Below are 27092 nucleotides of genomic sequence, written 5' to 3'. Positions count from 1 at the left end.
CAGCATGTTATCCCAGTAGTTAGCTTAGTTTCTGTTAATTCCTTGTCATACGTAGACATATACAGACAGAAAAATACATGTATCAATCTGTCTGAGTCAGTAGAGATTTTCATCTTCTCTGTACAGTTCAGGTGCAAGTCAGTGTCTCTTATCCAGTAGTGTCAGTACAATATATCCCAAGCAACAGTAAAATGTTGGATTTGTAGCAGGGCCATTAGGCAAGATTTTTAGAAATACTGAGGTCATGAGTCCAAGTCGCCCCCAATTGTTCATTAATTATTTGGATTTCTCATGTTGTATATTAATTATATAAGCCCTCACCATGAATTAAATTTTGCTGGAGAAATACACATTTTTATTATTCATGTATTTACTTTTGTTGGCCTAAAAGTACTCCTTAGCCTTACAAAAAATAACACATGTGAAACCCTATATGTTAATTCAGTGAAATGCTGTTTCACTTGTGATAAACCATGTTCCATGTGAATTTATCATATGTGAAATGGTGTTGCACATGTAATATTAAATGTTTATTTAATTTTTTTGCCTATAACATTATAGATTTCCCATGTAAGACAACTGAAAATCACTCAATATGGGAATTTTTCAAATATGAAATGGTGGTCCACATGTGATGAAGATAAGAACTATGTTTAACATGTCATACAATGTCATGTAATTGTGAGTGTAACCCCAACCCACACAAAATACAGAACACGTCAGTGTTCCTTTCTGGTAGCTATGGCCCTGATTTGTAGCTATTTCAAAGTTGCTTCTTTTATGTTTTAATAGCGATACTTAAAATCAAAATGTAATTTCTGCTGTACCAGATGCTTCTGTTCCTATTTAGCTAATCATCTAAAATAAGCTACATAACAAACCAGGGAGCCACATTTTGTTGTTTCCATGCCTTGCTGTCCCTTTTCAGTCCTCTCCCAGCCAACTAAAGTCACCCAAACACCGCTTTACATGCAGTTCAGACACACAGAAAAATACTGTAGCCAGACAGATGCCTGGAGATAGTATAATTCTAGTGCATATTTACTGTATTACTGAACATCATTAGAAAATGGAGAAAATAACTTAAAAGTACATATTATACTAACTCTACAAATGTTACAACCCTCAACAAATGTACATTTATGTGACAGGAGAAATGGAGTAACAAAAATAAAGATTGCCGTAACGACTAGATCAACACTAGTGTGAGGAGGCAGGTGAGCCAGCCAGTTGCCGGTCAGAGTTCAGACTTGGGCAGCTAGGAGGGGAGCATGGGCAGGAAATGAGTGGATGGGTGTCTTCGTCGAGCCTTGTGACCTCGCCGTGGCTTTCCCCGCCCGTTCAGCGAAACAAACATCTGCCTGCCGCCATGCTTCCAACGGAGGGAGGCGTATGTGTTGTAGCCGTTCTCCTCAATGCGCTCCTTGAACTTGCAGCTCGGGTTGTACTTCATCTGTGACCAGAGGGAGGAAGACAGATAAGTTAAAGAGGTTATAACAGATGAGTTAATGTCTGACTGCTATTCATGCTGTGCTATACATGGCCAGTTTCCAAGAAGTGCACAAAGGTTAATGTCTGTTGTTGCAGTAACAGATTTTCCAGGTGTTTGCATTTTTTTGTTTGTTTAAGGCCACAATGGAAGTTTTTAGTCTAGAATGAAATGGTTGGTTCACCCAAATTGCAATAAAACAGCATTTGTGTCTAGCCATGCAGATAGTTTTGAAGTTCTGAAACTTCTTTTCTATCAACTGCAGTTTATGTCAGTGGAATTCTGTTTGTTCTGCTCAAAGCATTGAAGAAATAAAACCCAAAAGCAACATGTGCTTCCAGAAACAATGTTCTGGTTACTCGCAATAATCGACAGGGCACCACAGTTAGGTTTTCATTGGGACTGATCTCTGAAAACTGATCTCTAACTGAAACTGATCACAGTGAGTCTGTGAAATGTCCTCTGTAACTGGGACATTGTTACTGGAATGAAATGTTGCTATTTTTGAATGTCATTCTTTAATGGTTTCAGTTGCAGAAACAAAGCTTAAAACTCCAAAATACCTAACAATACGACACATAAAACCAAATATATTGAGAATAATTTGGGTGAACAGAACCCTGAATGTACTCAAAATAACCAAAAGGGGCAAAGTTGTAAATAAAAATACCTTTCTGAATTAACAATTAATGTTAAGTTCAATCAAAATCATTGTATCTCTTTTCTGATCTTGTTTACGAGCTCTGTCAGGTATATGATCTGGGAAGGTAATCCAGCAGTCAGCACTTTTTCATGGGTGGTTATCACTTCTTATCACTTAGTCAGAGGCTTGAAAGATATTGTAGTGACAAGCTGCATTCCCTTTTCCAGATTGTTATCGTGCTGCTATAATGAGCCTCTGTCTGTGATAGCATCAGGACAGTATGAGCCTGGCGTGATTCTCCTGCCTTTTTTCTTATTATGGGCGGTTTCAGAGGTCCTCAGATGTGTTTATGTCTTATTTACTGTGTTAGCTTGTTGAAGGCACTTCTCTTATCACTGCTGCTGACTGATTACTTGTCCCTGATTTCTCCTTTTCCAAGATGTAAATACATGCGCTAGACACCACACACCTCAGGTCTGATGTGTGGTGGAATTTAACAAAGACAGGTGATTACTTTTTAAAAGCTTGCTGTGTGAAACAACAATTGGCAGATGGCACGCGAAGACTTTTAAAGGAGCCCAGCTGGCTCTTTGTCATAGCTGGTCGGGTGTCTTTTCTCTGCTATTTATTTTGACAGTGGGACAAGCCAACAAAAGCTGCAGGTATCATCAACCGTGGCGCAGGTGTACAGCCATGATTGATTGTAACACTCTGACCTTTCTCTGGACTTTACTACCAGAAGATACCCTTCACTTCATCCGAATCAAACATGTTTGAGTGTACAGGCACTCATTTGGGACCCCTATACGTCTATTCCTCCCTTACCCTCACCACATACCACCCCCTTTCCCAGCCCTCCCATCTTGACCTGCAGAAACAATGTCACCAGGTTGTATACGCACCGATCCAAAGAGCGTGCCTTTCTTGGACATAGCTAAGTACAGCCCAGTGCTGACAGATTTGATGGCAACAACTCCCACACTGACAGATCGGATTTCCATCAGGCCTGGAAAATAAAAGAGGGAACAAGAGTCTGGGTTAGAAAAATCTAGCTTTGGGAGTTTCCCCATCAAAAGCCACTCTATCATTAGCGATTAGGATACCAGACAGCCATATGCTCTGGTGGGGGAGTTAGAGAACCTAAGACAAGAGAAAAAAAACACACACATACACAGGACATGCACAATGGCCCGAGAGAGCTCTCTTTGTGAGAAGACCAGTCGTGCTCAGAGCATTTGGAATAACAGGTTAAGATTTGATCATGTCAGAAAAGGCGGGAAATGAATATTATTTTCTCATAGTAGCTTAACTGTGTAACACACACTTCTGTCGCATGCACACTGTCTGAGCCTGCACAATGTTATTCTGCGTTGCTGCTTGCATCCATTCAAGCCTCCTGACTCCAGATGTGACACCCCTTCCCCGATGATGCCCCGTGTTGTTTACTGAGGGACACAAAACTCATGTCTGCTGGCCACTTAAGCAGCCTCTCCAACTCACTTCACCCCATGAAAAAGCTGGCAAGCTTGCAAGCTAATTGTTTCCTCTGGGCACTGATTGCAAACAAGTCCCATGTGGCTCACTCTTGATCTGGTTTTTGTCTGCATATAAAAATAAAGGCACGCACCCATTGTCATGGCTACAACAGGGAGATGTTTTGGAGATGACCTGAGGGCTTACCGCTGGGTTCTGAATAGCAACTAATTGCTGGAGATGAAGCTCTCTTTTGGATGATATTTTGTCCTGCTTTATTCGCCCACTTACACCTTCAAAAGCGCCCTGATGTGGCCTGCTATCTGATCAGAGCACGAAATCTTCTTTTTTGCACCCCTGAAAACCAAGTATGTGCAGAGAAAACATGCAATGTCACCGCTCAAGGGCTAGGCACTGCAGGATATTTGTAAAAGGGGATTGTTGGCTTTGGATAGATGCTGTAAAAATACCACCAGATCAAGGTGCTGAAGGACAGAGGGACCCAAAGCTGGTAGGAAATGAAGGAGTCATGAAAGCAGCAGTGGGCCACTGACCACCCAACTGACCAACCCCCAGCTGCTTCGGTACAACCACCAGTCTTGTGCAGGGCAGTGACTGACTTCCTGATCAGGTAGCTGGCTAAACCCATCCAGCAATGAAAAATAAACGCAGGTGCTACTTCGCCTGCACTGCAGTTTTTTTCTACCCACTTATTTGTGCAAATCCAGATTTAGTTTGGGAAGAACAGTAAAGCTGAACTTGGCACAAAGGATTGACTTAATATGTTTGAAATAACGAGTTATATATTTGTTTTAGAACAGACTTTAAAAGGTAGGTTCACTTAAAAAAAAAAGAATCCACAACAAGTATTAAGTGTTTTATGATGTGACAACACTAGTTTTGGTTTGGTTAAGGCCACAACATTAATTTGGTTAACTTTAGGGAAAGATCATGTGTGTTAAAATAAACTTGTTTGAGTGTTGGGAAGGATTGTGGTCATGTGATCACGCATGAAAAAAACAAACATTGACCGTCGGTTGGAAAGTGGGAAGCAAACATCAGTCTCCCGTGTTAAAGTCTGATGTTTTGTTGAGCCACTCATCCACGCAAACCTCCCTACGCAGACTTTTTCGCTCTACAATGTCACCTGACTTCCTTCCTTCCTTCATTCCTTCTTCCTTAGCTGCTAGAGGTCTTCCTCACTTGGACGTGAACAGATGTTGTTTTGGGGCTCAACTGATGCTGTTCTTCTTCTTGGGAAGACGGTCTCTAATACAAAATTCAGATGCTCTTATGTGCGCTGAAAGGGTTTTTGATTTGCTGCATTTGTACCTCCCGTCCATACTGGCCGTCAAAAGGATTCCATTTCTGACGGAATTTGACATAAAGAGATGGAACAAAATCCACAGTCCTCGCTCTGTGTCTCTTTATGTTTGATCCAACAGTATTTCCGTGTTAACAAGTGGATGGACAGTAAGAAAAAGAGGGAACTGAAAAAGACTGGAAATTGGGTAGATGCCCACTTGACTAAAGCCTCGTATTGGTTTCAGCTCAACTTTAGAATGCAATTTTACTGACTGTGGATTTTGTAATCACATTGTAATCATGTCAAGAAAGGATCTCTTCAGAGCCAGCATGGGCCGGAGCAATAATAACAGCGACCAAAAACTATTTCAATATACGAAACGGCCAAGTAAGTATTCAAAACAGACATCCCTAGTAATCCTTCAAAATCTTGTGACAACTTACATTGTAAAGATGACAGCAACACAACACACAATCTCCTATTCTGATACCGAACAAAGGCGCTATTAACCGATCTTCTCTATACGCCGCCGCTGCTAATGTCATCAGACTACTGTTGCTGGTTTCAAAGAGCACATCTGAAGGACTCTAAAACTTAAAAACACACATGTGCTGCACCCATCACTCTAAACACGCAACTATCTCAAACTTTTTTCTTTTTTTTTCCAGCTCTGAATGTCCCCAGTCGTGCTTACCAAGTGAGGTCATCTACTTTAGGCACAGACACAAAGAAGTACAAAGAGCAAAAAGGAGGAAAGAAAGGCCGAGGAAGGTAAACAAACACAAACTCCTGTTGAGTGTCTTTCTTCTCTGACAGGACCGTGTAAATGAAGAATTCTCTGCTCGCCACAGCTGCAGTGTAGGGGTGGGGTGGGGGGTGGGGGCTTAGTCGAGTCCATCCAGGTACCAAGCCCAGCTGCACCCCCATCATTCCTGCACTGCCTCTGATCCACCGAGGAAACATTAACACTTTGATGGCAGCCTCCTCTTTACGAGCGGTGTTTAGAAACACAGGGGTGTGCTACGGTGGCACCTGGAGCGTGCAAGGAACTCATAAGCAATTAGCTGAGACCCGGCTGGTGATTGGAGCACTGCAAAGATTTATGGGGGATTAGTCCAGGCCAATGAAAACTGCTGGTGCCTGAAAGTGGTGCCAGAAGATATTGCCATAATTTGCTGGTTTGAGTTCCAGGCACAGTAGGTGTGTTGGAGGGATGTTTGTCACATCTGAGACATTGCAAAGAGTTGTCAGTGAACAGTAAAAAAACATCTGCTCATTTAAAATTAGAAAAAAAATAACTTTTTTTTATACTAGTTACTTTATCACTTAAATAAATAAGTTTAAAGTTTGAGGAGTATACTGGCTAATATCTGTCGCAAAGTTAGCGTTGCCCTTTCTCGCCTCCGGTCTCATCTGTGTTGGTATTTGCCGGTTTGAGTTCCAGGCACTGTACATAGGTAGGTTGGATGGATGTTTGTCACATCTGAAACATTGAAAAGAGTTGTCAGTGAACAGTAAAGAATCGGGTTTTAAATGTTCAAATTAGAAGAAAAAAAAAACTTTATTACTAGTTACTTTATTACTTAAATTAATAAAAGTTTAATATTTGAGGAGTCTATTGGCTATTATCTGTCACAAAGTTTGTTTTGTCCTTTTTCTCCTCCGGTCTCATTGGTACCCTACATGTCATTTTATTCACATGTGGGTGTAGCAGCCAGCAGACACAAAAGATCTGAGGACATGAAATGGGGATTTCACATTTTCTTGAGGAATCACTTGGGCTGTGGACGCTTGACCACACATCTATAAAGACCAGTTAGATCCATATAACTCAAAGTCCCCCCTTTGAAAAGTCACTCCATTGTGTTCAAAGCCTGAGAAATCAGAGTGAGGTATTTCAAGCTATTAGAGGGTTTTCCTAACTTGTTGAAATCCAAAGGTCACCTACTGGATGGAAGGAGTGGCTGTCTGCTGAGTTTAGAAATGCGCTGTAATATTGATACAGTTTTCTAGAAGCATACCTTTTTGACTGAAACTGTTACGTTTTGTTTAAAAGCCTTTTAAAAGAAAGTCTTCCAGAGATTTGATTATTGGCACTTCTTTAGAAATCCTTAAACAATTTATTATGACTTTTTAGCCCCATGCAAACCAATTTAAATTTAGATTGGCTGAATAGGTCCTGCCTCTGAATATGTTTTACATTTTTAAGTGCAGGTGTGGGGGTTATCCTCTCTTTACAGTTTTTTTTCCAATTGCTAACACACTAAAATAACATGCATAGCACAATTATTTAAACTGACACACAGAGAGCAAAAACTCTTCTCAAGTCTCCAAAAGTCTAAACACATTTTCTGCTTTACACACATTTTGCAATTCAAAGTGGCACTTTTTAAATGCACTGAACACGGTTCTCTGCATAAGACACAACAATCTGACATAAAGTCACATATTTGCCATTTCAAAACACTGTCATTCAAAATGACACTACATGAGCTAATTGGCCAATATATGTGCCACCTGGCCAAACACCTCAGTGGTTAATTGTTACCACTTTAATCAGGAAGTAAGCACTGTGATGCCTCTTTTTTTCTATATATTTTTTCTGCAAATTTTTTCTGTAATTTTCTTTTTCAGTTTACTTTTTTTTCGTCAGCATATTTTTGTTCAGTCCAATGTAAATATATCTGCTGTGCATATGTTGCACTGACTGGTTTGGTGAAAAATAAAAAATAAAAATGTTTCAACAGCATGTGTGTGTATCTGCAAATATTTCTGTGCATGTGAACAATCTGAAGAATTTTCTACAGTTTGAACTATTTTAGTATTATGACAAAGCACACTAAAGATGAGAGTGCTTTTCATTATGCCCAACAGTGTGTAGTTGGTTAGACAAAAATCTGGTAATATGAATGAAGTGTGCACCATGTGGTGCAAAAGTTTGATTTTGATAATGCTATATGTAGTTTTGGTTGCAGTGCTTCATTTTGCAGGATATATGCGGTATTTTGTAGTTTGGGTGTGTGGTTTTGTGAATTGTGTTAAGTATTTTGATAAAACCAGCCTAGTTTGCAAAATTGTGTTTTAGCAATTGGAAAAAACTGTAATAAACCCTGTTTTGTAACATATGGTCTTGTATCTACACAAACAGGCCGGAATATCTAGGTTGCTCTAATGACACTATCATTATTCTAGTGTAATAGTTGACTGAATAGTAGTATGTTTAGAGAAAATGAATCACTCAAATCAAGTATTTTGGAATTGTGACTAATTTTCATTCAAAAACTGTTTCAAATCTTTTGAACAATATCACAATTAGAAAGAAGGGAGAGAAACAATGGCGACAAATTCATTCTTTGTTCCTGGGTTGCATTGGAAACCGAAGGTCCCTCCTTCTCCGTGTTCTGCTGAGCAAGTATCAACCGATGGCCCTATTGAGCTCATGAAAAAGGTGCTTTTGGCTTCCCACTTGCAATTGGCAAGATCTCTTAACCTTTGACATGTTTTGGCTGGGACTGTCAATAAGCTCAAGCTGCCATTACAAGCAAATCCTGCACTATACGTGTCTAGTCAACTGTGGACTTGCCATTTATGTCTCCTCTATGGGATTTTTAAAAGCATAGAAAAAGTCTTTTACTCTTTCTTTTCTTTCCGTCCCCCATTTTTTGGACGTTAGCCCAACGTCAGATCATTCAAGCCTTTTCTGACTTTGAAAAAAAAAGGCAGAAAGGAGAGAGAGAGACACTCTCACGGGGTTCCCTTTTGTCAGACTCATGGTATGGGCGAGGAGGAGGGAGCGAGTACAGGGAGAAGGTGCTGGTTATAAGACGGGGCGGGGGGAGTTGGGATGGGGGGCATGCGCTTCCAATGGCTGCTCTCCCGAACAAGTCTTTGTTACTCACCTGAGAGGTGAAGAGCTAGACAAGATCTTATTAATGACCCAGCGGTCTGAATGGAGCTCTACAAAGTGTGGCAAAATGGCTCCTTTCATCGCACATTTAAAAGCAGAAAAGAGTGAAAGACTGAGCAAAGAGAGAGTGAGAAAAAGAGAATTTTCTGCTCCTTTCCTCCTGTCTTCTTTTTGTTCCTTTTCCCGGGTCTTTAATTTCTTGGGTTGCCCCCTTGAGCAGCCCTCCATGGCTCAGTGCTCGACCAGAGCAGAGCCTGGGAATCTTGGAGTTCCCGCTGCGCTCCTGCTCTTGATTGACACACCTTTTCAATTATTTCACAGTTTGCTTGCTTTTTAAAACGAAGAGGGCCCTGTTGTTTTTTTCCTTCTGCCCTCCTTTTCAACAACACAAGCTTTTCATGTCGGGTCTGGGCTGCCGGGCCTAATGGCTGTGACCAGCACCTTTGATCTGCCATGACCCTCTCGAAGGGTCTGGTAGTGGGCGAAGCAGTCGCCTGTGTGTATCGCCGCTGACAAAGGCTGCATCACTCACTATTGCTTTAAACACCTTGAGAGATTACCATGAGAACAGGCGCTCTATGGAGGCCGTCACAGGTGGTGTGATATGGAAACATTAACCCTTGAATGTACAGTAAAATACCAACCAACCAATTATTGCCAAGGACTTGGAGTGGAGAAGGATGGTTTTGTATGCCTAATTCCAGAGGGAAATGTGTAAGCTGTGCACAATCTTTTTTTTAAATGTTTTCACCACAAAACAATTATATTCTGATATATTTACCAAACTTTGGCTTGTGGACACCGTAGTACAATTGACATTGTATTGCTTTTTGAAAAGACCACTGACCTGTATGTTCAAAAGAAGTTACACCCTGCAGACAGATAAATCAAATAGAAGCTTCTCTCACTAATGCCTTTGTGTGTGATGTCGTTTGTACACTGATGTGCAGTGAAAGCAAGTTAACCTGTCATTCATTCGATATGCTTTCAAATATACGAGTTGGATAGATTGGACAACATGTCGCTTTCAGTGTTGCTTGCACAGACGCAGTATTGCATGTTGACCTCGCCTCAGTTTGCTTCAAACAAAGTGCTTGTCGGCTCATCTAACCCCTTTTTTGACGTTGAAATTGTGTCCGGCTGCATCCGACAATTTTTGGAACTTTCTGAAACAGACAATCCGACAATTAAACCCAATTCATGCAGCGATTGGCCAAATGTGTCGAGGTGTGACAGTAGACGAGGTTTGAACTTCTCTCTTGGAGTCCATACTACTGTAATTCGCTTTCAATTAAATATCTAATCTAATTTGTTTTCTTTGCTTTAGCCCGTTGTCCCCACTAAAATGCTGTTTTTCTCATACCCCAAAACTGAGCTTTCCAAAATGGTCTCCAGAGGGGATACGTCTTATTAACACATGGGTGTCAGTTTGTACAGGGAAAACTGAAGTGTCGCAAAATGATTATGTAAACTGACCAGTGAGGGTCGGGGGCTGTGTGGCAGCAAAGTAAAGAAGACCGTTCGCTTTATACCTATAACTTTCTCCCTGTAAAATGATATTTCAATATAGCCGAAAAACGCAGCGCAGCTATCATCATACACCTGCATTAATGTTGATTTTGTCAGACGACGTCGCAATTGAATAACTAAAAAGCGGACGAAGAGCCATGACTGCCTACGAGGGTGCACTGTTATCCCCTTTAATACGATTCATTGTGTTGAGACTACAATGGCATGCAAATAAAATGAGTTCTTGGAGAAAGATACTGTGGCAGAGGGATGCAGCCAGAAGGAGGCTTAGGCCAGTGTCATGTGTGTGACCTAAACCACATATAAAGTGCCACCACCCAGACTTTTCTGAATATGCTGCCATTAACTTTGCCATTTACTTGCAATGGGCCAGTTTTACCTGCAGTCTGAAAGGCAGCCAAGGATCAACAAGCACTGATTGCACTCAGCCCTTTCATTTAAAGCATAGTTATGACATTGATTTTGGACAGAGGCCATTTTTTATGCCCTGGCAACATAATGTTGAGCCACAAAAAAAACTGATGATTGTGATTATGGCCCTTAGCATGCGGTGTATCGCCACAACAATCACTGCTTCTGAGGGCATTAAGGGAGCACGGATACTGCTCTGCCTTCATCTAACATGCTCTGTCCGAGAGATACAAGAAAAGAAATGTTGCAATGAATTTAATCTGTGTTAAATATGGTGAATTAGCTGTGTGAATTAAAGACAAATCAAATACACAACGCACAATACACTGATATCTCTCCTGTGTGGCACATGTGATACTGGGTCAGTGATGATCTCATTGCAGTGAGTGGGAAAAATGAAAGCTGATCTTCAATTTGCTGTGGTGCTGCCGAGACAGAAAAATAACTTAGAGGAAACACAGTGTGCTGGACTGAAATAGTTTGGAATTTGAATATTATTGTATATTCCACTCTCTTACACTGGGCAATCATTTTTCTGTAAGCAGCACTGCCATATTTGTTTGTTGTGAAGGTGAACAGTTTAATACATACTAGAGTTTATAGTGACAGTTGAGCTACAGTGACCTTCTTTTACTTTTAGGTGTTTAGGAAGCTTTATTGTGTGACTGGAACTAACTGTAGCACCACTTGAAAGCAAACGTTAAGCATTTAAGACGTATTTTTGGTTTTATGAGGGTATATGGATGGTCTTTTTGCATATTTAGCTCCATGCCTTTCTCACATCACACAGGTCGGGTCAGGGAGGCACAGACAGGAACAGCCCTGATCAGCCCCACACAGACTCTAGATTAGTTGAAACCTGAGGATGGAGTCGAATCACAACAGATATACAAAACACACCCAAACGGAGTCAAAGGCAAGAGTAAACATGATCCTCCTGATGAACCGAGACTTCAGTGGATGACTGAGAGTCTCTCCTGGTAAAGTATACTTTATCAACCAAACTTTTGACCCCCGGGACAAATCCACCCCGTACAGCCTTTGATTCGCACATGGTTTGGAATTCCCTAAATGGCTTTTTCCAATCAGTTCTTCCAGAAAAATGTTTTTGTTTCAGAGTTTTTTTGTGATTGTTGCGGGCAAAAATCCTTGATTATGCGGCACATTTTCTTAAAAAAATGCGATGGAATATGTGGGATATTTATGCAATTTTATGCGATGAAATTGCGGGAACTTGCAAAAACTGCGGTTTGATGAAAAAGAGAAAAAAAAAGTGATTCCCCCATCACCCTGCTTTTCGATGATATTCACGTTGCGTAATTACGTCACGTCATAACGTTCCCATGACAACAGGGGGAAATGGCTTCTCTTGTGTGAAGTAAACGCAACATTTTTCAACTTTCTGTTATGTGACTTTTTTTGCAACGAAAATGCAGGGATTATGAAATTATGCAAGCCCCGCATATTTTGCACGGAATCGGCAATTTATGCGGCATAGTGCAGCGTATCCCCCGCATAAATATGTGGACTTTGGCTGATTATGCATTGAATTATGCGATCGCATAATCACATTTTTCTGGAGGGACTGTCCAATGCTGAGGGGGCCAATGTGAGTTTAGTTGGTGAAAACAGTGTATATATGTTGGTATGTGCTCTAATACAAATCGTTGCAATAACTAATAGATATATGGGCAAAAACACAACCCAAGTGTTTAAAAAACAACCTCTAAAGAAGTGGAGTATATTATATTTTCTTCTCCAGTTGCATAATATCGCGTTCACAGCTGTGTGCTCCTTCTACTGGGTGCACACTTGTATTTTTAAAACGTCAACAGTAACGTTGAAAAGAGGGACTGGACTGCTCTCCAGGCAGAAACATCGGAGCAGGTGTTTTACATCTGCTTTCATAGGCAAAAGTACCTGCTTTGACCTGACTGATTGGAGTGCAACAATGATTTTATGCCCTATATCTTATGTAAATGACATTATGAATAAGGTCTTCTTTAATTGAATTAATATTTGTACTCAGATTTTTGAATACATGCCAAGGATATTACCAAATTCAATTTATAAGCATTTGCACATTATTCTTTTTTTTATCTACTTTGCACGTTGCAGCTTTACTCTCCAATTTATATGATTTTATCTAGTTCAGTTTTTATACAGCTTTTAGGGGGTTTCAGGTCCATTTTATGTTTTGGTTATGTGCAGGGAAAGCTATGTTATGCTCTTTATTCTGAAAATAAGGTTATACTTCATTATTTTGGTTAAAGGTGAGGGTCTGTCAGGATTTCCCTTTCATTACTGTAAACACTCTAGTTGAGTCAATGTCCATGACATTTCATACATAGTGATGAAATTATGACATTTATTTTTGTTTGAATAAGTGTGATCAGGCTCTAAATATATGACGCAATGCCTTTATTAGTTTAATGGAGTGACCTGTTCTGGACAGCAATATAAAATTTACAATCTCTTTAAAGGAACTGTGACTGCCACTCTGAGAGCTCTACTGTTCCATCAGAGGATTTGCGCTTTGGTGTGTGTGTGTGTGTGTGTGTGTGTGTGTGTGTGTGTGTGTGTGTGTGTGTGTGTTTGTGTGTGTGTGTGTGTGTGTGTGTGGCTCTCTGTTGCAGAGCAGAGCAGCTGTCGGTCTACAGGCTGTACCTCCCTCCCTTCCTACAAACTGTACCTGTCTTTTTTCTCCTTCCTCCTGTCTCCCATCTGCCAGCTTGCCTTTCACCGCCCGTCTGTCCCTCACTTCTCCTCTGTCGTACCTCTTTGGTCTCTCTTTCTTAGACTGGTTCTCTCCCTGCCTGGCTTACCCCCCCCCACCACCACCACCACCACCACCACCACCACCCACCCACCCTCTCCCTCCCCACTGGCCTGTCTGCAGCGGGTCTCCGGACATGCATCATACCTATTAACTCTCACAGGACTGGGATGATTTATTCATCCCTTACCAACAGCTATGAGATATGTCTACTTCAAGCTGAGCCGGGCTGGAATGATCTCACACACACACACACACACACACACACACACACACACACACACACACAGCCTGCAGTTACAAATCCCAGGTTTTTGTCACTCTTTTTGCAATAGCAGCGAGATTTATACAACAAGGTAGGAAGTAAAAATAGAAAAACTTCTCCAAGACACTAGTGAAATGAACTTAACAACCCTCGCTCTCATCATCTGCCACATGTTAGTCAAAGCAGCACATTTCATGCCAAGTTATTCAGTTCCTCAAATGAGCTCAGACTGTCTGGAAGTCTGAACAGTGTTTCTCTTGCCTAATTTAGCTCTGGATTCCTGGACAGTTAGGAATCCTTCAACTCGACTCATGTTTGATCAAACAGAATTTATAAAGTACATCATTTAAGTAACCACGAGGGAAATAAGAAACGGCATTATTTTTGCACCTTTCTTTTTTTCACACACTTGAACCTTCACAGATCTAAACACATGCTGTCACTCTCTAAAATCAATCTGTACACACGGTGTGCATGTGTGCTGCCATTTTAATGTGACAACGTCCTCTATACCTTCAAGAAGTAGGACACAGGAAAAACTGGTCTGCATGTGTTGTGTATTTTTGTGAGTACATTTCCTTGCATGTGGCCCGCCCCATCAAAGAAACAGGGACGATGGATAGAAAGGACAAGAAGAAAGGAGAGAAAAGACTGGCAGAGGGCTGGTCTTCCCTGCCCACATATCACTTGCTGTTCCCACATTCCATTAAAATCTCTGGAGGGATGGGAGTCAAGATGAGACTGATAAGATTTTGTTTCTCCTGTCTTTTAAATCTCAGTCAATTTTCAATAGCCAGTGCCTTTTGTTTAGCACTGGTTTTATTATTTTTATAATTATAATTATTATTATTACTAGCTTTGCTCGTAACTTGCACGTACAAATTATTTCAGAAAATGTATGGCATTCACCAAGGTTGCTGCCGGAGGGAAGATCCTCCATTATAATACCTGACAATGACACATCACCTCCTGTATAATGTTCTCTCGCCCATCTCCATGAATGTTGCGTCCCCTTGACCGAAGTCAGGGGCTGCTTTGCTTTAACTTCGTCAAACTATTCCCTCTTTATTTCTGCTCTCCTTGCAGCTCTGCAGTACTGGGGATATTACTCTCTTCTGTTATTGAATAAGCAAATGTCATCCATGAAGAAATACCTTCGCACAAATCACAAAAGGAAATCTGGAAACAATTTGAAGTGCACTCTCTCAAAAGTGTTGTGCAGGCTGGTCGTGGGCCAGTTCCCCCTGCCTGCCAGACTGAGCCACTGAGAGAGGTGTAAAGCAGAGACAATCTTCTTCTCTACAAGCCGGGCCCAGTTTTTTTGTGCCTGTGAACAAGTCACATGGTGGTGATCCGCTGAAAGCTGACTCCCAAACTCCCCCGGCCCCAGCCCCGGCCGCAAGGGGTGACATTCTCCCACACACAATCCAGAGGCCGGTCCTCTTTCAGGACTCACACTCTGCCCCGTTACCCCCACCCTTTTATATGGTGCTGCTGGGAGAAGTACTCCAGGGATTAGCCCAGCCAGGTCTTTCAAAGGCCATTAGAGCAAATTACAGGTATCCTGTTACCAGTGCGCTGGGACAGGCCAGGTGAGGGGCGCAGAGGCCAGGCGGGAGAGCAGGGGTCAGCTTGGGACAAAAAGACAAGGCCACCCTGGGCCCCACTCTATCGGAGTGTCTCCTGGCTCCACAAACTGGTAGGCCTGCATCTATGAATGGCTCACTTGATGGGACCTCAGAGACAATGTCTCACCACCGTAACTTAAACCTTTTTTCTTTTTTTTAGTACCCCTCCACCCACCCCCACAACTCACTCTCCCCACCCGGGTTTTCCCGTATTTCGATTGATGTGGGCATGGCTTTGCCCAGATAACGGATCACACAAAACGGCTATAAAACATGAACAAAATTCAATAAAATATGACACAAAGCTGTGTCAAATCGACCGCGGTATTGAGAGTATGATTTCAATTCTGCAAACACGCTACACTTTAGGTAAGCACCACACAAAAATTCCAGCTTCGGGCCAAAGATTTCATTTGAATCACATTAACCATTTCTACTTTAAACCTAAATTTAAATTCTAATGGCAACCACACAGCCTTTATGTGTGTTCTGTCAACGTATCAGTATGCTGCAGGCATCATGAGACCGATGCTGTTGATAACGTTTTGGAGATGGCCACTGGGTGTTCCGCATCCTGCCATTTTCTTTTCTCTAGACTTCTCGCACACACTCTCGCCCCCACACACACACATGCCTCTTGGCCACTTGTGCCGGCCACACTCACAGAAATACACACACACATGCCTCACCCAATCCCAACCGGTGGATGACAATCTTGTGGAGGAGTTGCGGAAGTGTTTCATTAGCCAATTACCGCTGATAGATAAAGCCTGCGTTCCCACAGTCCGCAAGGCCGGGGGTCAAATGTGACCAATTACCCTCCATCCCCTCACAGGACAGATTAGTCTGTCTGATTTATCCCCAGACAGATTGACCCAATGCTCCAGAATCACCACCCACATCTGGATATATCTGTGTATATATGTGTGTGGGGAGGCATCTTAAAAAACACTGCTTATACAGTCAACGAAACTGCAAAAGTAATACTAACGGGCACTGCATGTGAGTGCAAAGACAAGACTTTAGTGAAAAACTATGAAAAGGCTCAGGTCAAAGATTGCAGCCGTACTGCTACTCTTCTACACACACACACACACACACACACACACACACACACACACACACACCCTTTATCAAACAGTGATTAGAGCATTTGCATGTCCTGTCAGCATGCACTCCATGGTAGTTATACCAGTGAACACTGACTTCCTTGGACATGCTAAGCTGTGATTGTATGTAATGGATCATCAATCAGTTCATTAGGGACCTCCAGGAGGCTGAATCAGAGGGAAAAGACCCTCCGCTGATCAAACCCCAAAATTACAAGCACGGTGGGGGCAAGTCTGCCAGAAAAGGTAACACTAGAGGACGACCTGAGGGAGTGGGCGAGTGGTGGGGTGAAAGGCTGGTGTAGTGAGGCTGAGGGATAGCAGGGGTGAAAAAGGTTAACGAAGCCCACGGTGTACTCGTCTGTGTCTGTGTGGTACTGAGGGGCCGCAATCCTACCGACCGAGAGGCCTTTTCTTTAATCAAGGAGGGCAAACTGCCTCTAAATCATGCATCACATCCGTAACAAGCGAACAACAAGCTATCAAAGACTTCACAGATAGTTACGAACAGATCTGCCCGCCGAGAGCTTTGTGACTCACGGCTTCTGCAGTTTCCTGCACTTTGGTACTGTGGGAGGGGCGGCTGGGACGGAGGGATCCACATTAGACTGAGGTCATTCTCGTGTGCCACTAAATTGCAGTAAGCTGGTGTGTTGCATCTGTGGCTGGTTTGGTTGGCTGTCCAGACCAGACTCAGCCACCCTGAGTGGAAACATAATCAGGACAAAACAAAGGCCTTGTTTACAGTTTCCTACCTTCATCTTCCCTGGTAGCTATTGAAGAGCATCCGTATCTGAGCCAAACCAGCATTCCCTGTCAGTTTTAACCACAGCGAATCTGTGCCTACATTGGCAAATACAGTTTTATTTTTAGATTAGATTAGAGTGAGCCAAGTGAGCCACTTATTTTACATTCCACTTCAGCAAAATGAACTCAGACCTTGTAGGTGATGATTGCACAGGCTGGCTCCACATCCAAGTTATCATTATTACGATTTCCCCACTTGTAAATAGCATTTGTGTCAAACTCCAGATCATGATCATGCTTGGGAAACTTTTCGGTAATTTTCTGAAAGTGGAGACTTGAAACCAAATAATCATGGATGCCTCACATCAATTTTCTGTTACGTAAAGGTATTTAAACCCAAATATTAGGGATATTGTGAAACACTGTCAATGAACATCACTTTTAAAAGGGGCACTTTACCAATTGTACACGTGAAGCTAATTTTACTAGGCATGAGGAGTACTACTCAGCCTGTGAAAACAGTTGTATAATGTCTTCTGTGATGGGAGAAGTTAAGAAGTTTGAAAATAATGACCCTCATAATGTCATATTTCACCTCAGGCTTGAGACTTAAATTTTTTAACAGAAAGCATACATTACAAATGGAAGTTGTGATTGAAAGAAGTGGGCATTTAAGAGGCAGGGCAGGTCTAATGAAATACAGAATATAATTGCATTATAGGAAATGTAGGATCCTGTGTTTTGGGATCTTTGCTCATACTTAGGATATTTTGGCCACTGCTGCTTCAATTATGACCATTCTTTGTTTAATCTGAGTCCCTCCCTGTATGTTTTCTTGTTGTTCTCAGGACTTTGACAATCACGTCAGCTCCTTCATCTTTCCTTGAAGCCATTAAACAAACAGACCACAGTTTTTTGCTGGTAGTTCTGTACAGTGGTCTGAAAACTCACAAAATCCAAGTTAGCAACCAACTGTAAGTGTGTGTACATGTGTGGCTCAGAAGTGCAGCGAGGTTCCAGTGAGTGAGTACCAGGACACAGAATATTCTCTGTGGCCTGAGCCTGCCCCAAATTTACATTATTAAAATGAGATGGGCATACAGGGAGGTGACAGAAGGCACAAGAGTGAAATCAGGGCCCTGTCAGAGCTGTCACTTGCTCCACTGGCCAAAGGGCCCTGACCCCAATCCTATCCACTGCAGGGGAGGAGAGGGGGGGGGGAAATGGAGCTAGCAGCAGAGAGAGAGAGAGAGAGAAAGAGAGAGAGTGAGAGAGAGGGATAGTGATAGATGAAATGTGTAGTAACTGTTCAGCAAGAAGAAAGCTGCGTTCAGGAAAAAGATCTCAGTTTCCATACAGGAGTAGCCTGATGCATAGTGTGGACTTTACTGTCCTACTTCAGCTTTATCACTGCAATGCTTTGTGCCACCCTCTGTGTTCTAATGAGGAGCATGGCCTTCCAGACGGGAAAAATTTCAGCATGCACGCACGCACACACACACACACACACACACACACACACACACACACACACACACACACACACACACACACACACACACAAACACACACACACACACAGACGTATGCGTCTGAATTGAGTGCAAGGTAAGGTCTGGTTCATATTAGCCATTAGGGAGAGGAAACACATCTTTTTCAGTTTAGGGTCCACTTCATGCTCCTGCAATGGCACAAGTATAAACACAGGCCCATGCTTTCTAAAATGTATACACACATTCAAAGAGCCCTGACACGATACTTACATCCTGCTCGTGTTCATTTAGCGAAATGGCCTTAGAGATAAAAAGCAGGTACGGGTGGATGTGTGTAATGCATCTCAAAGAAGACGCTGTATGGTCTCAACCTGTTGGTATGCCCAGACCTGCATCAGAGTCGCTGTTTTTAGCCTTTTGCATTTGCATTAATTATCCTACTTCCAGGATATGCATTTGCAACACGGTTATTCAGTCCAGACAGAGACTTCTCTGCTTCAATTTTCAAGGCACAGTAGATTTAGCGCCTAGGTTGTTAACTGAATGGAACAAAATCTCAATGAATATTTGTTTGCTTTCATAAAATTGTCTATCCAAATCTAAATCAAGGCAAACCAAAATATAACGAGTATGTGATTTTTAAACACACTCACATAAGAATCAATCCAATGATAAAAAAAAAGATCTGTTTAAGGTCCAATTTGAGATAGGTGTCAATCCATATAGTCTGAATTTCTACATTGTGACCCATGTATTAGTATTAGTATTGGTACTTTATGGACTGCAACAGGAATGTAGAATGAATATACTCTAGTGGGGTTTGGGATTGAAATTAAAAAAAATGCTATGTGATCATTCTTAACACTTTGAACTGCAGATTTGGAGCACTTATATTCTGCTTTCATTTGTATAAAACAGTCACAGTTATTCATCACTGGCTTTTCAGCGTGATTTACATATTTACATATTCATGGTATCATATGATCTTATACACTTGCCAATCTAGTCTCTATGGATAGCAATGTCTGTCGGTTCCCCACTTTGGACTGAAATATGTCAAAAACTATCAGATGGATTGTCATTAAAGTTTGTACACATATTTAGGGTCCCCAGAGGATAAATCGCTGGGGATATTGGGGATCCCCTGACTTTTGGTCGAGTGTTTTCTTATGGTACCATTTTTGTTTTTGAGTGAACTGTCAGATGGATTGCCATCAAAGTTTTGTGTAGACATTCATGGTGCCCAGAGTATGAATTCTACTGACTTTGTCTTCTACTGTAGCACCATCATCTGTTTACAGCCCCACAGAGCAGTTAAAACCGCTCTTTAAAATCGTAATTCACGCAGAAATACATGACATAATGTCGACATGATATGACATGTTGGATCACTGCACGCTTTCTGGTGCTCAGTATCTTTTTTGCTGCACAGATGAGTGAGATCTGTAAAATAAAGTAAATATGTCATTTCCAGTTATGATCCTCAGTGTGATGCAGCACCATTTCTCCACAGAGGTGTCAAGAGTAAACAGATTTCCAGTTTATTACACATTGGTGCTGTGAACTAGATTTTTATGACTCGATTGCCTGACAGCAAGTTGATATTTAGCTACACAGATTGTGGTTGCTCTGTTTGGGTGCGTACATTGTAAGTGTGTGGCTGAGATTAAAATCTAGCAAAAAAAAAAAAAAAAGGGTGGGGAGCCCCATATTTACCTGAATGTCACCTGGCATCAGATTTTACGGCTTCTTATTGCTTCCTTTATGGTATGGACCAAATCCTACAGGGAGGAATATCTTTCTTCAGGGCAACAGGTGCATTACATTCCTGCTATTATTGCTTCCTAGGTTCGGACTCCTTGTGATGTTAGGTTAAATCTGAACACCTTTTAACTCCTGTAGCTTTAGCCAGTCAGCCGTAGCTGTATTTAGGGATGCCAAGTTGTTTTTTCCCCATGTCTAGCAGGGGTTCTCTTTCAGCTTCTTTATTCTTGAGCCAGTGGTAAAATGCCTTCCAAGACATGATGTCTGGCTCAGTTCAAGCAGGGAGGTGAGAGGCTTTATTGGAAGGGTCAAAACAAAACCATTAATCTGTCTTGGTCTATCTAAAGTTGAAGCAAGACCTGTCTCCCCAGACTCAATGGGCTGATTACGTCAGTGCACATGTGTGTGTGTGTGTGTGTGTGTGTGTGTGTGTGTGTGTGTGTGTGTGTGTGTGTGTGTGCATGTCTGTGTGTGTGAATGTAGGGTCCGAGATGTGAGTGGCGGCTGCTCCTTGCTGAAACATTTCCTTTGGCAAATGATTTCAAACATGTGGTGCTGCATGAGTAAGACTAGCTGGCCGACTGTTCCCATCTGATCTAATTAATACTCATTTTACACCTTTCACACAAAAAGCACACACAGTAATAACAGTGCTAATGTGTTCTCATTGAGGAAAAGGCCAAACGCTTTACTCCCATTTTAAAAATGTACTGCCTGGCTGAGAACATGTTCAATGTTGCTGTAATTAATTCTGGCTCATTACAATGATGTATAAAGCACCTAAATCATTGAGGGAGTAGCTTTTGGATGGCAACAGATGTTCATGGGAAAAATACAGGAAATTATAGCGTAACGGTTATTTTTTCTGGCCCAAAGAATATATAAAGAGTCAATTCTCAATCTCGCTCTATTCAAATCTTTAATCATTTTCTGATGTTCAGATATTTCTTCCTTCAAGTATTTAGAATTGATAAACTTGAACCTTGTATTCAGTATTATTCTCCGTTTTTAAGAAGCTTTTCAGAACCTTTTTATCAATGGCTTTAGCTGGTTACTGGCACTGTGAAGTCTTCTCTTTTGTGTTCCCCTCACACCCACAGGATGTCCAGAGCTGTGGGATGCTATAAAGGAATTGGCTGCTGGAGCCAAAGTCAGACTCTATAAACCTGCTGATGAACCCAGTAAATCTCAGAGAGGAGCCGGAGCCAGACTGCTAAAGGTTGTTAGCTACTAATTGCTACATTTCTAGAGCCCATTCATGATATCAAACCCTGGTGGCAGAAACCAGGGATCCTAGGTTAATTAGGGTGACACTGACACTCTTGTCCTGCAATGTTCTCAGGACAGTGATAGTGTGTGTGTGTGGGTGTCTGTGTGTGTGTGTGCCTGTGTGTCTAAGAGAGAGATTTAAAATGCATGTTCAACATGCATGCGTGTGGCAGTGATGTTTTATTTAGCTTTCAGCCTCTTGATACGCGGAACAGCTGGCAAAGTGTCCATTTTCTTTTGTCTCCCACAGGCTGAGGCCATGCACTGTCCTTATTGAAGGGATAATAAATGCATGATGCGTGGGATTTTACCCTCCTGTTGGCATCCAAAATGTCCACGAATCCCCTCTCAGTTGAGACGACCCAGAGGAAACCTTACATAATGCCTAATGAGCAACGGGAAACGCTCCAGCACTCCTCTAGCCTTTAATTTCCACCTCAATACTGAGCAGAGCACGCCCCGGCCCTTCTCCTAGCCTCATTAACATGTGTATTCTCCCGATTCAAAACACTAAAGCACTTCCTTCGGCCAGGTGCTTCCCTCTTTAGCCCTTCCAACCCCGGTGCTGTTGATCCAGTCACACGTCCCCGTCTGAGCTCAACCACAATTAATGGTGAGTCATGGTAAGGATGTATAATGGCTAGGACAGAATGAACTTTCTTACACCTTTACCATGGCAGACAGCGCGGAGCAGACAATTTGTAATGTCGTTCTGTGTATGCCATTGTCCCAAAATCACATCCTAGATTACACATGAGAATATGATGAAGAATAATGGTGTTTTTGAGTCTGACTTTATGTTAATTTAAAATATTTAGGGCTTTGTATGAGTATTTCATCTCCAATTAAAAATATCTGTTGTATATTACAGTGGTGAGTTCTTCATTTTATGACTGTTCATGACTGGTACATACATTAATGATACTATTGCCTGAGTATGATGCATGATTGAACCAGTATTTACTACACTTAAGTTCTGTTTAACCATACATTAAAATATGAAGAATTTTATACACAAGAAATTCACATTCCGGTTGATTAACTCTTCCTCACTCTCATCTTCATTTCCTGCAAACGTTCATGACTGCCATAGCTGTCGAACCGGTCAAACCTTTCAGGTGGATTTAGTCATCTGTCTGCAGCACTCGTCCTGTCTTTTCCAATTTCAAATTCAACTCAGTCTCTCGTTGGCGAGTGACAGTTTCCCCTGTCTAAAACAAGTTTGAATAATTTCCACAACATATTTCAGTAGGGTGGAAGATTTTCTTCCCATGGGTCCCATCCAAGTCAAATACACTCCTAAACTAGGAAAACTCTCACATCAAACAGCAAGATGTTGCACACCAAGGGGAATTTGGTAAACACAACACACACCCTGGCTGAGAGAGTTGCACTGCTGTAGAGGCAAAGGGAGTCTGGCCGCAGTGACTTTTGCGATTCTAACTGCGTGGTGAGGTGACCTTATTTCCTAAGGGTGAAAGGGCTGTCACTACCTGGAGGCTGCACAGACCTTTGATGTATTCAGCCACACACACCCAAAGGTTAACAATCCATACATTCAAATAAGATGAAAAAAATTAAACATAAAATAAAATAAATGCAGTGTGGCATGGCAAAAAAAAAAGAACAAAATAATAGAAAACAGGCTTGTAATTCAATTAAATTAGCCTGCATGTATTACAGTAACTTGATTTAACTTCCGTGATTCTACATGGAGCTCCCCCCCAGTACTCTACTCTACTCCTTACTACTCTACTTAGTTTTATAATTTGCTCTTGCAATTGACCATGACTTTGGTTGCTGGGCGTGCCCACACAGCTGTTGTGCTGTAGCACTGTCTAATTAACAGGCTATGACCGATGACCCAGGACAGGATATGATGTGTACCTGCCTCTGGAGCTTTTGTAAACACTTGGGTGTGTTTTTCCCCTCATCATTTTCAGCTTTGCCATAGGTCAAAAGAAAAACATGTCGAGGCCCTCCCATTCGGTCCCTCAAGTCCTGTACTTTGTCTCCTTTCGTGGCTATTTCAACAAGTTATTTTTAGAAACGTCGATGATAGTGGTATGTAGGTGGATCTATCTGTAGTCAGATAATAGTCGAGTCACGTATCTTGTCTGATTTGTATCTCTCAGGTTTGGTTAACAAATGCATAGTCAAGTTTACAACTTGCTTGTGTGTGTGTGTGTGTGTGTGTGTGTGTGTGTGTGTGTGTGTGTGTGTGTGTATATATATATATTTCCTCATGTGTGCTCACAAGGCAGGATTTTTGTCAGAACACTTTGGAAATGGATATGATACATTTTCAGCCTGACCTGTGTGTTTTGAATTTCATCACTCATATCTGTAATTTAATAACATCTGAAAGGGCATTTTTAATGACTGCTGCACGATATTTTTGAATGTCATACCAGTAGCTAATACCTTATGAACTGGAAGGCAAGTCTGATAAACAGAAATGCATTTATTTATCTCCTTTTAACCCTATCCAGTTCTTTCTTCTCGCTAATTCAGTCTTTCTCCCTCTCTTGACTTGTCCCTCAGCTGTTCCATGCCCCTGCTCCACTGGGATTGATACAATATTTTCCAACCTCAATTAGCTGTTGACTAATTCCAACTGTTTTTGCACCTGAGAGTTGGGAGTTGGGGCTGGAAAAACTGAGTGGAGTGGAGGTGAGGGCCTGGGTGTAGCAGGCAGAGCTGTCGGGGCAATATAGCTGTGTCGACAAGAGTGTAAGGGCAACACGGAGGACAGAGGAGGGGTCGGCCAGACTGCTGGCCAGCACTCGTGGAAGCTCCATGCACGGCTCAGGACAGTCCTGAGCTCAGCTACGGTAGGTTAATTTTGCACAAAACAATGGAGGAATGTGGAAATTATAACACAGTTGATTGTGTCTCCAACATTGTATTTTTCTGTGTGGGTTTCTAAGTGTTTTTGCAACCACTTATGCACATATCTCAAACCTATTTCTGGATATACATCAGATAGAACAAGACATTTCAAAAGTATTGAAAAAAATCCTATACGGAAATGTGTGACCTCTTTCCTGTGTGAGACTTATGCCTTTGTTGCACTGTAGTATCCGCATCACTGCTCTTGTCATTAAATATGCACAACGTCCTGCTTGTCCTGCCACTCTAATCTATAGCATGGCCACCAGTATCAGTATCAAGAAAATGTCTGGCGACAGGGGGCTCTAAGTCTGATTGAAAGCCTCTGTATGTGATGGCAGTAACGGTAGCCTCACACAGAAGCAGAGTGAGACCTCAAAACGGCCTTAAACCAGATCTGCCCCATTGTGAGGCGCAACCACAGACTGACCACAAGGTCTACATGACGCATGGCGCTGTGCTCAGCTCAGGGTGCAGGTACACACCCTCGCTCTGTGTGAGCGAACAGAATCGTTCTTTCCACCAAAAGAAATGAGAGGATGATGTCTAAAGTGTATGAGGACATTACATTTAAGGGGACTGCATTCTTTTCATAGAGAGCCACTGCAACCACTTAAGTATTAATGACATGACTATGGCAAGAAAAAGCATGAATTTCACAAATCCTCAGCCATAACTTTTGCTATTTTCCAAAGATTCTGAATACTAATTCAAACTCCCTCGTGTTGCTACCACTCTTTCAGTGTCAAATTCAAGCAAAGCTTGGGAGTAATATTTTATTATGGTAACTGACATATATTACCACTAATTTGAGAGAATGATGTCCCAACTTGGAGCCCACAGGTCCAAAATTTAACACAGTAATAATTCATCTCAACTTGAATTTCTACCAGTGTGTGTGGTTTCAAAACATTCTGCCAGGTGACTAATCCCGACAGGTTAACAAATGTCATCCAGTCTGCAGCTTGCAGCTTATTGAAACAGTGGCAACAGACTGGCTGGCCTGTTAGCAGGACGCAGCAGCTGCTCCAGCCCCCAGTAGCTGTATGGAAAAACTCTGACTCACACAGTTGTATAAAAAGGCATTAACGACCAAATGCATAAATATTACCTTCAAAGGCATAACCGTCTCTCAGGGCTATCCAGCCAGTCAGTCAGCCAATGACTAATGGAGAAGGAGGTCAGATCATGACCAGAGTCGGCTCATCTGACCTGGTCAAGCATCTGAAAGACGCCCATTGTTGGATACGAACAACTTCATCTCAGGTGTCCCTGAACCACAGTTTAGGCAGAATAATCTGGGTCTATCTGGAACTGCATCCGTCTGAGAAGGTGCTAAGAGGCGTGATTGTGTGGCGAGCCACAGACTCTATAGAAAGGTTTACAGCTGTGCTGTGTTCATGAGGCTTTAAGCTAAAGCTTGTTTTCTCAGCACTTTAAATCGGACACAGCAGTCACATTATTTACGACAAATCAAACTGTGAACGATACACATGAATCCGTGTTTGCATTTGTCGGAGGAATGCGTTTCCGTTTACACCTGCTACTTACAATTGATGCACTTTCGTCACAGTTTTGACAAGTTAATCCCCTGTGAAACTGAAGCCCAGTTTGCGTCGCCAACTGATGCTCAATGTCTCTCCTCAAGTCAGCCTTCTCGTGCCAACTGTCTCATGAGTATTCTTAAATCCACACTAGGGTATTCCCTTCTTACCTAGCAACACGTCTCTCATGCTCTTAACACAACACAAATAGCCCAGCAGTGATAGAACCACAGGATATCCCTATGAACTGCTATAAAAGTAAACAGGTGAGAAAGTCCAGCCATAAAAATAAAGAATAACGTCTAAGGACATCCTGTCCTGTCTGTGACATTCAACACACATGTGAGATACAGAACTTAGGTGCACTTACTGTCTGCAAAGTTTTTCCGCCGAGTGCCGTCCACCTTGCCTGTTTTGTCAATACAGAGGAAGAACTTGTTGGCAGAGTAAAGTCGGCGTAGTCGGACGTCGCCCTCTAGGTGATTGTAACTGCGAGTGTGCCTTTCCAACGTCCATGAACAGTTGATGCCACTCGCCAGCACCTGAAGGGGTTCATGTCCAACCCCAGGAGGACAGGCCCCTGTGGCGGTGCCAGCGGTGACCAGGAGCAGGGTGAAGCATGCCAGGCAAAGGGAGGCTGCACTGGATTGGGGGAGAGGACGACCGGCAGAGGCTGCAGTAGTGGTAGTGCCAAGGGCAGGTTTAGGACAGAGATGAGCTACGGACGGCGTCCATCTGCACATGGTGGGTCAGACTCCCAAGGTGCACCTTGTGCAAGCTGTAGGCATGCTGATGATGGGGAGATGTCCCAGAGGAGAGATGACAAGAGGGTGGGAGTCCCGAAGA

At 42.2% G+C, this 27092-nt stretch overlaps 1 protein-coding gene across 1 annotated transcript; it reads right to left on the bottom strand.

Annotated features, from left to right (window-relative positions):
* Window positions 1-528: 528 nt before the first annotated feature.
* Window positions 529-26989, bottom strand: fgf22 (fibroblast growth factor 22). The gene is made up of 3 exons (XM_028587688.1): window positions 26617-26989; window positions 3035-3138; window positions 529-1453 (listed from the first exon to the last, which is right to left on the bottom strand). Exons 1-3 carry the CDS (start codon window positions 26987-26989, stop codon window positions 1259-1261), a joined length of 672 nt encoding a protein of 223 aa, XP_028443489.1. The 3' UTR covers window positions 529-1258.
* Window positions 26990-27092: the final 103 nt, after the last annotated feature.

The sequence above is a fragment of the Perca flavescens genome, chromosome 9 (assembly GCF_004354835.1).
Source record: "Perca flavescens isolate YP-PL-M2 chromosome 9, PFLA_1.0, whole genome shotgun sequence".
Lineage (NCBI taxonomy): Eukaryota > Metazoa > Chordata > Actinopteri > Perciformes > Percidae > Perca > Perca flavescens.
This window is presented reverse-complemented; position numbering and strand designations above follow the sequence as displayed.